At 52.0% G+C, this 14444-nt stretch overlaps 3 protein-coding genes across 3 annotated transcripts; 1 reads left to right on the top strand and 2 right to left on the bottom strand.

Annotated features, from left to right (window-relative positions):
• Positions 1-704: 704 nt before the first annotated feature.
• Positions 705-1657, top strand: CTRU02_206847 (cortical patch protein; the record flags this gene model as incomplete). The annotated part of the gene is made up of 2 exons (XM_070204789.1): positions 705-714; positions 783-1657. 2 exons carry the CDS (start codon positions 705-707, stop codon positions 1655-1657), a joined length of 885 nt encoding a protein of 294 aa, XP_070061322.1.
• A 1396-nt stretch (positions 1658-3053) lies between these two features.
• CTRU02_206848 (mitogen activated protein kinase kinase) lies at positions 3054-5095 on the bottom strand (the record flags this gene model as incomplete). Its single annotated transcript, XM_070204790.1, has 2 exons — positions 3054-3458; positions 3500-5095. The coding sequence occupies 2 exons, from the start codon at positions 5093-5095 to the stop codon at positions 3054-3056; spliced, it is 2001 nt and encodes a 666-aa protein (XP_070061323.1).
• A 5639-nt stretch (positions 5096-10734) lies between these two features.
• On the bottom strand, positions 10735-11025 carry CTRU02_206849 (uncharacterized protein; the record flags this gene model as incomplete). The annotated part of the gene is made up of 1 exon (XM_036733062.1): positions 10735-11025. The coding sequence occupies one exon, from the start codon at positions 11023-11025 to the stop codon at positions 10735-10737; it is 291 nt and encodes a 96-aa protein (XP_036575193.1).
• Between the last annotated feature and the right edge of the window lie 3419 nt (positions 11026-14444).

Here is a 14444-nt window from a genome sequence, read left to right on the forward strand (position 1 = left end):
TGCATCCCGGCCCTGGCACACGTAAACCTGGTTTTGCATCATCTGATTGCATCGCCCGTCAGTCAACTCTTTTCTCGTCTCTACTCCTCTCTACCTCACTACGTACCTAGCTCTGTGTTTGCTCTTGATATCTTGGTTCCTTCCACCTCCAGCCAACCGAATCCCCTAGAAGAATCATTACTCCCAGCAAGCTCTTAATACAATAGCCATTCCCCCCCTTACCTACTATCTACCTCGCTCCTCGTTTGTCTGCTACAGATACTCGGCCGAGAACAAGGGTTCCAAGCAGAGAGAAACAAAAATCAGAAACAGAAACGAGAGTCATCCCGTCCCCCCACTCACACAAGGCATCATAGCTCCCTGATTCGACTGACACATTTCTGCGAATCCGGTAAGTTTTGCCCCAGATACTGTCGCATTCACCCCCCCGGTCATGCAATCACCACCACTCTTCTTTACTCTTCTCGTCCCCTTCAAGGACAAGACCGAGGCGAATTACTCGTGTCTTCCTTACACCGTCCCCTTACAAGGTTCACCCCTTCTCTCCATTTCTGCGCGCATCATTTTCCTAGCTTCCATCCCTCAGACCAAAAAACATTTCTCGAATACAAATCCTGACAGACCGCCCTGAAGGAATTCTCCCAGCCATCGCAAAGCATCACGAACTACACCTAAGACAACGACCGTTCTGAACAGCCGACGAAATGGCCAAACGTAAGTGCCTGTTTCCTCTTTTCCCTGTCCTCATCACGGCCCGCGAGCCTGACTGACACGCATTTCAGAAGCCGGCTTGAGCCTAGCCTCCATATTCCTCCTTTCGGGATCAATAGTCCTACTACTCTTCGTCATCCTCGCCGGCGTGCGCGACACGGCTCCTCTCAACAACACGTACTTCCTCGAAGGCGACACTTCAGGCATCACCGGCGCCCGCAACGGCCTTACGCGATGGACCTACTTTTACTACTGCAATGACGAGAACACCGGCTGCTGGGGCCCATGGCCCGCTCCGGCCTTTGGCTGGGCTTGGGGCCGCGATGCTGCCAACGTACCCTCGGGACTCGCCGGCGGCCACGGCGGTGGCACGACGAGCACCGAGTACTTTTACCTCTGGCGCTTCGGATGGGTCATGTACCTCATTGCCCTCTTTTTCATGGTTGTCGCCTGGTTTGGAAGCTTCCTCGCCTGCTGCGGCCGTCTCGGCTCTGCCATTGCTTTCTTGGTGTCGGCTAGCGCGCTGTTCTTCCTTACCGTTGCCGTCTCTCTGATGACGTATGTTTTGTTTTTCCCTTCCCCTCTCCCCAAATGTCTCACAAAAGTCAACAATGCTAACTGTTTTTCTCCCGCAGCGCAACTTTCGTCAAGGCCCGCAACGCATTCCACTCAGCAGGCCGCGAAGCTTCTATCGGTACTTACGCCTTCGGCTTCAGCTGGGGTGCCTGGGCCGCCCTGTTTCTTGCTACCGTCCTCTTCTGCATCGGTATCCGCGGCGAGAAGTCGGGCAGCCGTAGCAAGTCCCGATTCAGCCGCAAGCGCAGCGTGCGTAGCCGCAGGTCCTTTGACGTCAACTCGAGCCGTCGTGTTAAGGAGGACTACGCGTAAGACGAACGTTTTATACCGGCGAAACTTGTTAGCTACCACGAGCTGCTCAAGCAAATGAATAACCTTTAAAAAGGTAAAAATTAACAAGAAAAAAAAACAAAAATAACAACTTTTAACGTAACCACTCCGAAAATCGGAGTTTGGCATGATGGATGGGTCACGGGAAAGAGGGGGAAACGGAATTGTTGATATCCAGAACCAGCGTCTATTGTATTTACGCAAAATGATCTTTAGCAGCACTGTCACCGGCGTTTTTCAAAGTAAACGCTCGCATTCATTCGGGCCTTGGGGCCCGGGAAATTATTTGGCATATCTTGGCTAGGGAATGACCCGAAGCCCCTACACGACGAGTGGACGTCTAGCCTAATAAACTTAATCTTCTCTTTCTTTGACTTCATCAATCTTTGAGAGTATCCACGTAGAACTTGATATAGTCATTCAATTACGCCCCCCCCCCCCCATGGGTTAGGTGAGATTGGTTGAGAAGAGAACTAGGGGGGGAAAATAAAATAAAGATTAAACTATGCGTGTAAGAGACGAACACTTTGGAACCGCACATCAGTCGCATGCCGCACAGCTCAACATCTGTTATGTGCGTACCGTGATTCTAAACTTTTTCGTAACGACCAATGCCTGTTTAAACAAGAGTCTCATTGCGGCATCAAACAATTTCATTTTTTTTTTGGTTTACTATCTTCAACGATCTTCTCCTCACCACCCCCCCCCCACCCCCCCCAGCTTTCTTTCTCGGTGAAATTGTTTGCATCTTGCCTCCTCATCAACCCTTCGTGTCTCCTTCTTCCCCACCTACATCTTGAAGCCCGTCCTCATCTTCGCAGATGAGTGACGTCTCAGGCACTACTACCCTTACCCCTGCCCATCTTGCTCATGATAACAGCACATATCCGCCGTCGAGCCTTCTACTCGTATACGGGGACGCACACAAATTCTTATAAATCTTGTTTTACCACGATCTGGTCTTCTGATCTCTTCTCATGCTAGTTTCTCGTCGTATACGCCTGGCCTCCATTTCGTCATGAATCCACCGCCCCAAGAGAAAAGAAAAGAAAAAAGAAAAAAAAGAAAAGAAAAGAAACCATTCTCCCACCATGACTCGTCGGTTCCAATGAGATCAAAAGGAGAAAAATAGAGTCAAAAGTCTGAAAACGCCGTCCATGTCGTATACTGGGCGACCCAAGCAGGTGCTGTTAAGTGTGCCATTCCAACGCAAATGAATCTCAAAAGCAAACACTCCTTGCCAGCCAGTGATATATGCGGATGATGCATCGTAGAATACTTGGATTGAGGGTATGAAACATAGGGATAAGTGGGAGCGAATGGCGAACAGAAGACCAACGGAGGCCAGCTCGGTCGGTGTGGGAATTTTGTGAAAAATCATAATCCTCCCCATCAACCGCAAGGGTTTGGCCTCTCTCAAAACAACACAACGACATCTACTCCAATCTGGCGTCCGACCCTACCGCAGGGCTGGATGCCGGGCTGACACTATCAAGGGGCGCAGCGTGTAATGCAGGGCGTGAAACAGATTTAGGATCAAGTCCCTTTCTCTTGCGTTCCAATACCGAGTTGACCCACGCCGCGACCTCTTCGTCCTCTGTGCTGGAAGTCAGGGACATCTTACCGACAGCATCTGCGGCGGCGTCTGCCTCGTCACCTTCCTCGGCTTCCTCGGTGATTGTCTCGATTTTCGAGAACGGCGCCATCCAAGGGTGTTGAAGCAGCATGGCATAAGTCGGCCGCTCCTTGGGGACTTTGTTGAGGCAGCGCTTAACGAAGTCGTGTGCCGTACTAGAGTATCCTTCTTCTGGTAGACCTGGGGGTTCTCCCTCGACGATGGCCTGTTCACGGTCAGTTTTAATCTCTCACTCGCGGTTGGTACACTCACACTCAGTTGACTGAAAATTGTCGACGATACCTCTGGCGGGTAAGGGTATCGTCCCATGGCGCACTCAATGATCGTCAGGCCCAAACTCCAAATGTCACTCTGTACGCTATATGTGCCATCTGCACCGGCTGCCATACCACCTCCCGATATCCGCTCAGGGGCCATGTAGCTTTGGCAGCCAATATTTGTCTTGGCGATACTGGCAACAAGGTTTCCGCTAACACCGAAATCGCAAATCTTGACTTGGCCCTTGGTATTAACAAGGATGTTTGTTGGCTTGACGTCTCTGTGAATGATATTGTGCTCATCCTTCAGCGACTTGAGACCCATAACGGTAGAGTATGTGATTTTCCTCAAAACGCCCTCGGGGATGCCGCCGGCATACAGCTTGTCAATAGAGCCGCCATCCATGTACTCGATGCACATGTACACAGCACCTTCTTGGAAGAAGGCGCCGTAGAAATCGATGATGTACGGCGACACGCACTCGTGCAAAATGACCAGCTCCTTCAAGATTGTCGTGAACTTGGCCTCCTCCAATTCCAATCGAATCTCCTTCATGGCCATAACTCTTCCTGATGTTCCTTCCGTTACTGTTTGTGGGCTGGTAGGCGAGGCATCGGCGGACCCATCTGGGTTCCTAACGGGTGAGGGGTCTGATTGCGATGTGTTCAGGTTCGCAGGCTTAAATCCGCTAAGACCAGTACCAAAACGAGGGACTCGTGGTATTGTGTGCCTGACCTTGTAGACAGTACCATAGTTTCCTTTGCCGAGCTCGTCCAAGACCTCCACCTCGTCTAATGAGATGGTGAAGGCACTGCCATTGGCGAAGTTGACACCCGTCCTGGTGATGGTTGCAGCGCCGTCAAATGTGATCCAACCCTTTTCCGAATCAATGTATTTCTTGAAGTCGTCCATTTTCGAACCGCTCGTTCCGTTCGTGGCGCCCTCACTGGATCCTTGCATATCCGAGAGCTTCGGCGTAGGAGAAGCTGGCGAAGAACTACCCATATCTGAAAGCTTCATTTGCGGACGCCTCCTGTCGGCAAGCGACGGTTTCGTCTTGATGACGGGCGCGGAGAGCGGCAAACCCCCGGGTGGCGGGCGTACCATGCCTCCGGGCAACTGCAACTTGCCCGGCAAACCTCCCGGCAACGGACCGCCTGGCGAGCCTTGGCGAGGGACGGGTGAAGCAGGGCTGCCCGACATGGAGTTGGGAGGGGGGTTTGTTCCGGCCGGCTTGCCCATACGCTGAGCTTGCAGAGCGCGCGCCTTGGCCATGATATCGTTCATCGCACCACTGCCCATACTACCCATGCTCATGACGGAGGCGGTCGGCGGGGGTCGGCGCGCATGGCTTAGCATACCGAGAGGGGTCGAAGAGGGCGTCATGTTCTGAGGATCGGAGACAGTTCGCAGCGATGGTACTCGTTTGGGGATGTCGGAGATGCTATCAGAGGGCGCTTCAAGTGGGGTGCTGGCTTCCGAGGAGTCGGCGGAGCCAGGTGATGCGGGACTGCTCAGGCCATCTCTGTCCACCAAGCCATCAGGCGTGGCCGGGAACGAGTCGGGCGTATTGATGCCTGCCATGGCCAAAATGCAACTTATCCTCACGAGTGATGATGAGAATCACGATCGAGGGAAAAGGCGGAGCGAGGGGTGGTAGAGCAGGAGGGTTTGAAATGAGGAGGGAAGGATTGTCGAGTGCTCCTACAACGTGGCCGGCATGTGATGTTTAGAAACGAGATGTGAATCGCATACAACTATCAGCCGGGCGGTAACTATGGGGAACCTCTTGGCGTCGTCGGTCGTGAGAGTGCCGGAATAAAGAGATCTCGGCCGATGGCTCAGTAGTGAGCGGTGGCAGCAGATCGGAAACTTGGGGGTTTGTAAGGAGCAATCGCGGGGTCTAGACGCGGTGGATTGGGTTATGTTGGCGTGCTGCGCACTCGAGGTCGGGGGTTGCGACCGGGGCGGTGGCAAGGGCGAACTCTAAGTCGGGGGGGAGGGGTGCGAGTGTGAAAATCGGCGGTGGTGCTAGACCGGCGAGGCCGAAAATTGTTGGGGTGGGAGCTTTCTTAGGTCTGTGGAAGTCTAGGTTTCTCTTATGAGCGAGAGTAAGACCCGGCAAGCGGAAAGGACGAGAGTAGTAGGGGGAGGAGGGAGACACAAAGCAAAGAAAAAGGATTTGAAGGTGGTTTGAAGACTCCAAAAGAGCGGGAAGAGGAGAGAGAGGTGGAGGTAATCGGATTGACGTAAAGGCAAAGTAGGCAGCGGGATGCAGAGAGGCAGTAAGTAGTAGACTTCAAGAAAGGGCCAAAGAGACATATGATGTTCCTTCTTCCGCAAAGGCCTTGAAAGAGAATGGCGGGGAACAGGAATTAGACGAGCGAAATGGATTCGAAATGGCAACGCAATTTTGGTGCAAACGTCACAAATGCAGGCAGGTACCATAGCTACCTTCCACCGGCCGCGTGTACTGCCAAGTACTGCCAGTAGCTTGAAGAACACGGCAAGTTCCTCCAAGTCAGCCTATTGGCTCATGACGACAATTCAGGACAAAAGACCGCAAGAGATACCCCACGGTACCTAGCAGAGTGGGCAGATGGCGGACGAGAAGGGCAGGTACTTGCTTCCCTTCAGACCCTCTCTTAGTGTACCTCCCTCCAAATCCGAATAGCGGGGATATGGTCTTTTTTTTTTTTAATCTTTTTTTTTAACCCAAAGTGGTACATTGCGAGGGAAGCATGGAAGGTCCTATGAGTTTACTTGCCGCTTCCGCTGCCGCTGGGCTGGGGAGGAGCATGAATAAACTTCAAGGCAGGAAGGGTCTCCGTTGGACACCCAAAAAAGGACCCCTGGGGACTTTGGGCATGAATTAAAAGAGTCGGGGGCTCTGGAGATGAGCATGGGGGGAGGTGAGGAAGAAATGTGAATATGGGAATGTCATGAGATACTGGGACAGGAACCCCGTCACCCAGTTAAGAAAATATGCGGCTCACCGACTAGTAGGATCTCGATGCTACTGCTCTCCACTTTCGGGAGAAGAGGAGGGTGGGTTTTGTAATATCGACTTGATGTCAGGTTCGGTTCTGTGCGCACACAGAGTCGAGTTGGGGCAAAGGTTTGCAATGAACAGTCCAGACGGCCTTGTGTTAGAGGCTGGAGCTCTCCGTCTGTTCATTATATACTATTGTGGCCACGATGGAAGGGGTACGGTGAAGACACCCCTGAATTGCGGAGCAAGAATAGAACAATGATAACGACAACACTAAGATGAGATGGAAGAGGGAGAGGAGAAGTTGCAGAGGGAAAGCACACTACACTCAATCAAAACCTCTGGTCTTGTTTGGGTTGATTTCAGTTGGGAAGGCCAAGGGAAGATCAAAACCAAGAGGCAAGTACGACACGAAAAGGTGATAACCAAATGACCATGACAACCGCCTCCGACGTCTACGCCCGATGGGGAGTATCGGTACAAGTGCTCCTCACAATCTGCGGGTGCCTCTACCGCTCGTTTTCGCGTGCGGGAGACCTTTTGCAAGGTATATGCCCTCAAACAGGCTGCTGCTCACTAAGAGCTCCTCTCATGTCATCCACCCTCAGGCTCTCTTTAGGTGTCAAGAAGCCAGCCATCCCATGCCATTTTTCTTTGGTGGAACCTACCCGGCTCCTGTCTAATATCACCCTAAGCTGCTGTTACCGTGACTGCGCAATCAATACATACCCTTCTTTTGAATATTTGCCTCATTGCCGCACTGCCGCAGACAAACACGGCATGTTCTGTCAGGGGGGTAAAAGCTTGGCACCTGGCGTGAACTTGCAAAGAAGGAAAAAAAAAAAAAAAAGGAAGCAAAGGATGCTCGCCATATCAGGCTTGACTTTGCAAAACCGGATACTCTCAACTGCTCGCGAAGGCGCGCCGCCCTGGACAACCTGCATATGCAACTGCCGCCCTTGAGCATCCGGTGCACCGCCACCTGCATCACCACCCAGTTTGTCCAAGTCTGTCCAGTGTCATTTCAGAACACGGTCAACGTCGTACTATCAGAAACCCACTCCTGGCGCCCCCTCCAATGCATCGTGCGTCCATCCGTCGGTAGCATTGTCAGGTCGGTCAGATCTCACCCAGGGCTATAGCCCATTATTGCCTTGCTTTCTCTGCCGGGTTTGCTCACGGGTCTTCCCTCCGTCACACCAATCTCATGCTCAAGAGGCTGCAGGTGGAATACAGATATCGCAAGGGTCTAACAACCCAAGTCTCGGACAGGCTGTTGAAGGGGTATCACAGCAGGGTCAGCATCAAGATTTTTTTTTCCCTCGCCTCACCACATTTCATCCCAACGTGTGGATGCGACATGCATGCTTTGGGGCCTGCAGCAGATAGCTGCCCTTCATCGTTTCTGAAAATAGCCAACAACGGTTCGGTATGATGTAACTTGAACCATAGTCCTACTGCTGCGTTGGCATAGATGGGAAATTAAGCAACGGCTAACCAGACTTAGGCCGTCTTGTCTTACACAGGTGACTGGGGTGTGGCTGCAGAGCACCTCCACAATAAGACAAGAACCGCGAAGAGAGAGAGAAAAAGATAAAAAAAACACAGATTTGGAGACTACCGGAGGCTTACTTGATGAAGGCTCTCGAAACGACTGGTTCTAAGACGCACGAAGGGAAAACTCGAGGAACAAGATGGAAGAGTGCCCGTTGGCGCTCATTAACCGTGACCCGCAAAAATATAAACTACCACGTCAAGGCTCGCATGGCAACACGTCCTCCGTCGACCAGTAATCGGGCAATCATGAGCTCAAGACAGCAACACTAGGCCCTGCTAAGGAAAGCCAGAGTCGGATGAGGCCCAAGTTGGAGCTCTGGCCCTTTCTCCCTGTCGCTTCGTCGCGGGGCTTTCCCCTCCCCTTCCACTTTCAGCCCCCATCTCCAATCCCAACCCCTGTCTGCTCCTCCATCAAGTGTCTCGCAACCTGCTGGGGGTTTGCAGGAGCGATGACGTTGCTGGCAGACGTCGGGTTGGGGGTGGACAGAGAGAGCAGAAAGACCTGTGGCTTGACCAGCCGCCGGGTACAGGCTTGGAGGCAAGATGACCAGGCTAGACTAGGAGAGAAACGAACTTCCGGTGAGAGAGCACGCTGGCGCCATGGGTTGAATTCATGGGGGACACGGCCATCGTCTGCCCTGCCTTCTCACCAACCTCGAACCCCACTGACGTTACTCCTCCACGCTCCCACTATTGGGGAACATGATTCTCGGGCCGCGCTAGTTTGAATGGCCTAGACCTCACCATACATGAGACGATGCCATGCGGAGAGAAGTAAGATTTGATTTTGCATCATTGCCGCAGGGAAAAGGCACAGTTTGCATATTGAAAAAGAGACGACGCTTGATTGTCTTGCCCTACACCTTGCGCCTTCAGAGCTTTCTTTCAAAACAGGCAACAAAGGGAAACAACTTGATTGTCTTACATAATCAGTACGCTCTTTTAATGCAGTGTACCTATCCGTACTAAAGCAACACCGCCGGAACAAAAGCTCCGTCTGACATCACCTCTTCGATTCCGTTGACGGTTGAGCGACAGACGAGCATACATCTGATCCGAACCTCATTCGGCCCACGATCGTTGCTCCTCAAACGTCAGCTCCAGGGTTGCTTACAGCGAATGTCGTCAAAGAGCCTCAGGCAGGTCTGGGAGATGCATGTTTCGTTCGTCCGGTGGGCTCCCATTGCGCTTATTTTCCTTGAAACGCGTATACTACTATGCACTCGGGGGAACACAGGAGCTCCTGATCTTCGATCCAAGTCTCCCGTCCCCGACCCATGTAAGCGTCCTGGTAGTCCTTTGTAATGGCCAACAGCAAATGGCCACTTTTTTTTTTTTTTCTATTTCTCACTCTGGAGATGGTACCCGACAGCCACAGTACACATGCATACCAACAAATCCTGTAGGGTCGGAATAAGGGTCTTTGATGTCTCGTATGTGTGAGCCTACCAGCCCTTCGTCCGATGTACTGAAGATCCCACCTCTGCTCCTTACCTCACACACTCACTGCATCTGCCCATGACCGCCAATCCAGCCTGATGGTCTCCCCCCTCCGATGCCGTCAAATCAAAAGTGGTGATGTGGCACGAGTGAGAGCCTTATGCAGGCAGGCGACAACCTTGACGTAGCTTCAAGGAAAGTCAATGGGAAAAAAACCGAAACATGGCAAAAAAAGGGTCGTTGGCTCAAATCTTTGCCAAGCTCTGCGGAATCTCCACAACCATTTCTCTCCTCTCCCCCCATGTTGAATTCCTAATGCCTACCTACACCTGGTAGACAACAGAAGAAAAGTCGAAAATGGCATGTCATCAGCGTACTAGCACACTACTTCGCTTATTCCTCTTTGCGTCATTAGCCATGTGGTTGTTCTGTTCATGGGCACAGATCGGCCCCCCCCCTTCCCCCCTTCCCCTCCCCACATCTGTCATTTGTTTCACATTGAGTCCAGTGACTTTGCATAGGTACTCCATACGATCATCTTTGAGTCAAACCTATGTGCTTTTTTTTTTCCCCCTCCCCAAAATTCGATCATCACAAAGTGCATCTTGGTCATGCATGCTCGACGCGAATTGATATCATGGGGTTTACTCTTGCGTGTTTTTTACGAATAACCCTTGCCTGGCCAATCGGTATTATTACCGTGTCGCGTTTTCCTTCTTACTGGCCAGTAGTCAGTCTTATGCTCAAATCGCCTTGACTACGTCACGGTCAATATACGTCCAGCCAGCGCACGTGACAGAGTATTTGTGACGAAAGATATCAATTGTCTCGAGTGACTTGTAGGATGTCTATCAGGGGTATCTTGGCGCATCTCAAGGGTTTTGCTCTGGGGTTAGGAGTCGAGGGAGTTTCCTTCGACTTTTGCTGTTGATCTAAATCACAAGTCTCAAAGCGTGTCCTATTGCGTTTGCTCGTTAGATGCTGGCTCAGGAATAATTCTGGCCGTGGCAGGTTACATCAACTCACCCTGCCTGGATCTGGGAAGAGTCTCAGGTAACTGGCCCGCCCGCCATGTGTTTTTGTTTCTTCGCCTCCCAGAGAGTAACGTCCCTTCCGCGGACCTGGGGGTTCAGTCTCGACATTTGATCATCCTGCCACCCGTCGGATAGCACAGCCCCCTCCCATTTTCGCCCCTTGCTATCCCGTCGCAAGGCCCAGACTGCCGGAATGTAACTTAGCGGGTTGAAGTCGGCTTCTTGACCTCCACCCAGTCGTCCCCAACAATCTTGTCCGTGGACACGCCATCGCCGTACTCGGGGAGCCAGGCGTCGTCGTACTTATCGTCATCCGCCGTGTCCAGAGTAGAAGCGTCACCGAGTCTCTTCTTGGGAATGCGGCGCGGGCGCTGTATGACCTTGATGATGGGATCGACCGTCTTGCTACAGTTGCCACCTGCCTTGGTCACCTTGTCGACCGGCTGGGTGCCGCTGGTCTTATTCTGCTGCTTCTGCTGCTGCTGATTCATCTTTGTAAGTTGAGCCTGCAAGTTTGGTATAGCAACTTTTGTGATGAGCAGGTAAGTAGGGTGGATCTGGTGAAGCAGGTTTGTGTTTGGGTTTTTTTTTTTTTTTGGATTGTTCTGTGTAAGTTTGAGTTTGGGGTTTCTCTCGCCGATTTCAGCTTGATGAAGTTGTTGATAGTGATGCAGTGGACTTTTATAACGGCAACTCAGGGCGAGAGCACATCATGATAGGTAATTGCCATTGTTGTTTGTTCACCACGACTCTGATCATGTGTCGACAGTAACTATCGAGACCGTATGCTTTCTAAAGGTTTAGTCGAGAGTCGAACTCACCATTAAAAAGTCTCTCTCTTTCTTTCTCTCTCTCTCTCTCTCTCTGTCACGCACACACACACACATACTATGGGCTTTGTAGATTCTCGCGCCAACAGTCGATGAAGGCATAGCCCAGAAAGAGGTATTTATAGAAACAACCCATAGAAGTTAGAGGAGAATGCAGCTAAAAGAGAAGAGAAAGTTTGCAAGTAGACCTCTACTCAGAGAATCTAGAACTGGTTGGTTGCTTCTGCCTAGACCTCGAACCACATCTCTCATCTGTTTTGTTATTGTGCCTGCAAGTTGTTTCTGGTTCTTTATTTCCATCATCTGGAGTAGTGTTGTTCATCACGGAAAGCTTGTAAGACACCCTCTAAAAAGGCCTATCCCACCATGCATCGAATTACTCTTCTTATGGGTGACTCGACACCACGACCCTTACCTTACCCATATTCTGCGTTCCAAGCCCTGAAAATGACCGAGGGATCATCGAGAGCTGGTCCTGCTCGCATGAAGTTGCATCTAGCGAAGTGACATGCCGCTTGGCACGAGGCGAAAAGATTAGACGTTGAGAAGCGAAAAGAGGCAGCCGGTTCGGCTCGCCATACCTTCGCCTGTTGCTGCCGTACCGAGTCCTATCTTGGCAGGCTGGAAGTGCTACTTTCCGGCAGGAGATGGCCATTTCGATCAACATTCGACACAAATGAAGAGCGGGCCGAGAAGCTGTGGTCATGTTGTGGCGGAGCGGTGGTTTGATATTGAAAAAAAGAGGCATATACCTTGACAGAGGGTCGGTTGTTGTTGAATTAGCCAATGCCGTCTACAAGGCGGACCAAAAGGCGCAGCAAGCGGGCGGGGAATACTCTCGAGCGCCACGGCCCTCCTATCGGACTTGTATCTGCGTCCCGGCGCGCGCCCAGAATGATGAGGTGAAGGTGAATGCAGCCGAGCTTGAGGCCCCTGCAGAGCGCACGCAAGAAGCTTAAAGTGCTGGCAAGACCCCTGGACCTCTGAATGCGCCGTGTGGCTAGGCAGCGAAATCGGGGGCAGAATAGTGAAGGCTCAACCTAACAGCAGTAAGGCATCAGGGAGGGAAGCTTTCGTCATGGTGCCTGAGCAGTGTGGCTGAACATTACACGTCAAAAGTCTTACGAAGGCAGGAACAGGCAAGTGGAAGGTCTGGAACCGCTTCTCATAGAAGGGGAAACGGGCCGCCTGAGCTGCTGGTTGGCTGGATAAAATGGAAGACTTGAAATGGGTGTGATGAGTAAAGGGAGAGTGCGAGTCTACCAGCCAATCCGGCCTAAGGTGTGGGTTTCCCCGTCCCTTGCGGGAGATGCCCAGCATGTGGGAGTGTCTATGTGTGTCTCTCTCGTGCATGTGCCCTGAAGATTGTGGTGTAGGTGAATGGGGATGAATGCTGATGTAGAGGGGTATTCAGCCATATGCACTGAGCGATTTGTGCAACGGCTTCAAACAACGGATGAATCACAATGGATGGAGTTTGGGAGGGGATGGAAAAATTGGACCATCGAAAGTAGCGTATCCCGTAAAAATGAGACAGAAACGGGACTGACTGTATCGGTAGCCGGGGTTGGAAAAGGAAAATGGAAATGGATGGATGTCGGTCGAGTTGGCAACGACCACGTCCCACCCCTATCGACGTCAAGATATCCGTAATTTGCTCGATGAGTCTGTCAGCGTCGATGCCAAGGTAATGCGACGCACTGCGCCTGCCACGAATGGTGCCAAGAAGCAAAGCCAGGAAGACTGTCAGCTCCCCCGGTGCTTCTTCTGGGTTCCCAATCAGCAAACGGTGCGGGGCCTATAACGCTCTTATATCGGTTTGGCCGTCTTGTCTTGCAGGTGGCTTGGTTTTGGTTCCACGACCAGGGCTGGGCTGGCTGGAAAAGGCAATCCAGGTGCCGTGCTGAAAGTCAAAACCTTGTACTGTAGTCAGTGTACCGATACCTGTCTTGCCCAGCAAGGTGTCTGTGACGCGGAGGTGACGGTGAGGACGGTGAGGCGACGAGACAGGCGCCAGCAAAGGAGCAGGTATAGCCGGGGTACCTTGCATACAGAGTTTGCTGGCAGGGATACCTGGACTGTACTCGGCACTTCTTGCTGAAACTGGAGCTATCCGGCGTCATCGTGCCAGAGTCCACCCTTCTGATTGGTCGACCGACGTTTGTAACCAGACGACGCAACGGGAAACGAAGAGCCCACAAGTGTTCCACCGTCAAGGCTTCACCTGTTTCGGGAGCTGTTGCTTCTACCTGCTAGTAGGTGTTACCGCGCCGCTTTGCTCGACGACAACAGCGTAGCCGTAACCGCTACAGTCTGAAGTCTTAGCCCCTGCTCTGGGCCCCCCTCCCCTATACGTAGCGGCGACAGTCACTACTACCATAGTACTAAGGAGTATGTAGGTTACCTAGTGAGGCGGCGCCTGTACAGTGACGGAACCACCTGTGAGCTGTCGCTAAAGTAGCACTGTGGACCGCCTTCATCCCTAGAGCGACCGCCCAGTGCGCTTTGCGCCAAACCCATCGCCATCTTGTGCGCAGATTAGCTCACTCTTTTTTCCTTTATCAATCTACCCACCTCGTCCTAATATCATCGTGCTCGCCCTCGTGTGGCTGACCCTCGGTCGTTTCTTCCTTCCCACTTTGCCTCTTATCCTTTCTTGTTCTACCACGTTCCACCAATTCCCGTCCCATCATCACATACTTCTCTTTCCATCCTCCTCAAACCAAACCCGAACCTAACGTACCTAACCAACCTCGACTTCTTTCCAAATGTCTTCCTCGGCCAGAGAATGAGAGCTTCGTCGCAATCCTCTGGAAAAGGCCGATCTCTACTCTGGAGGCCCGATTCCTACCACCGCTAAATCCGAAAGAACCACTCCGAACCCCATAACCACTTCAACCGCGAAGCCCTTCTTCTACAAGGCCATTTTGCAGTTATAATAACGATTCCCAAAAACCGTGTGAGGCGCATCATCCCATCGCTGCCGCTCCGAAACCATACAACTTGCATCCGTTTGCCTGCTTAGGCCTCGTCTAGCTTGGCGATAGAGGTCCACGCGCATCGCGCCAAGCCTCCATCCC

Source organism: Colletotrichum truncatum (genome assembly GCF_014235925.2).
Source record: "Colletotrichum truncatum strain CMES1059 chromosome Unknown Contig_0004, whole genome shotgun sequence".
In the NCBI taxonomy this organism is placed as follows: domain Eukaryota; kingdom Fungi; phylum Ascomycota; class Sordariomycetes; order Glomerellales; family Glomerellaceae; genus Colletotrichum; species Colletotrichum truncatum.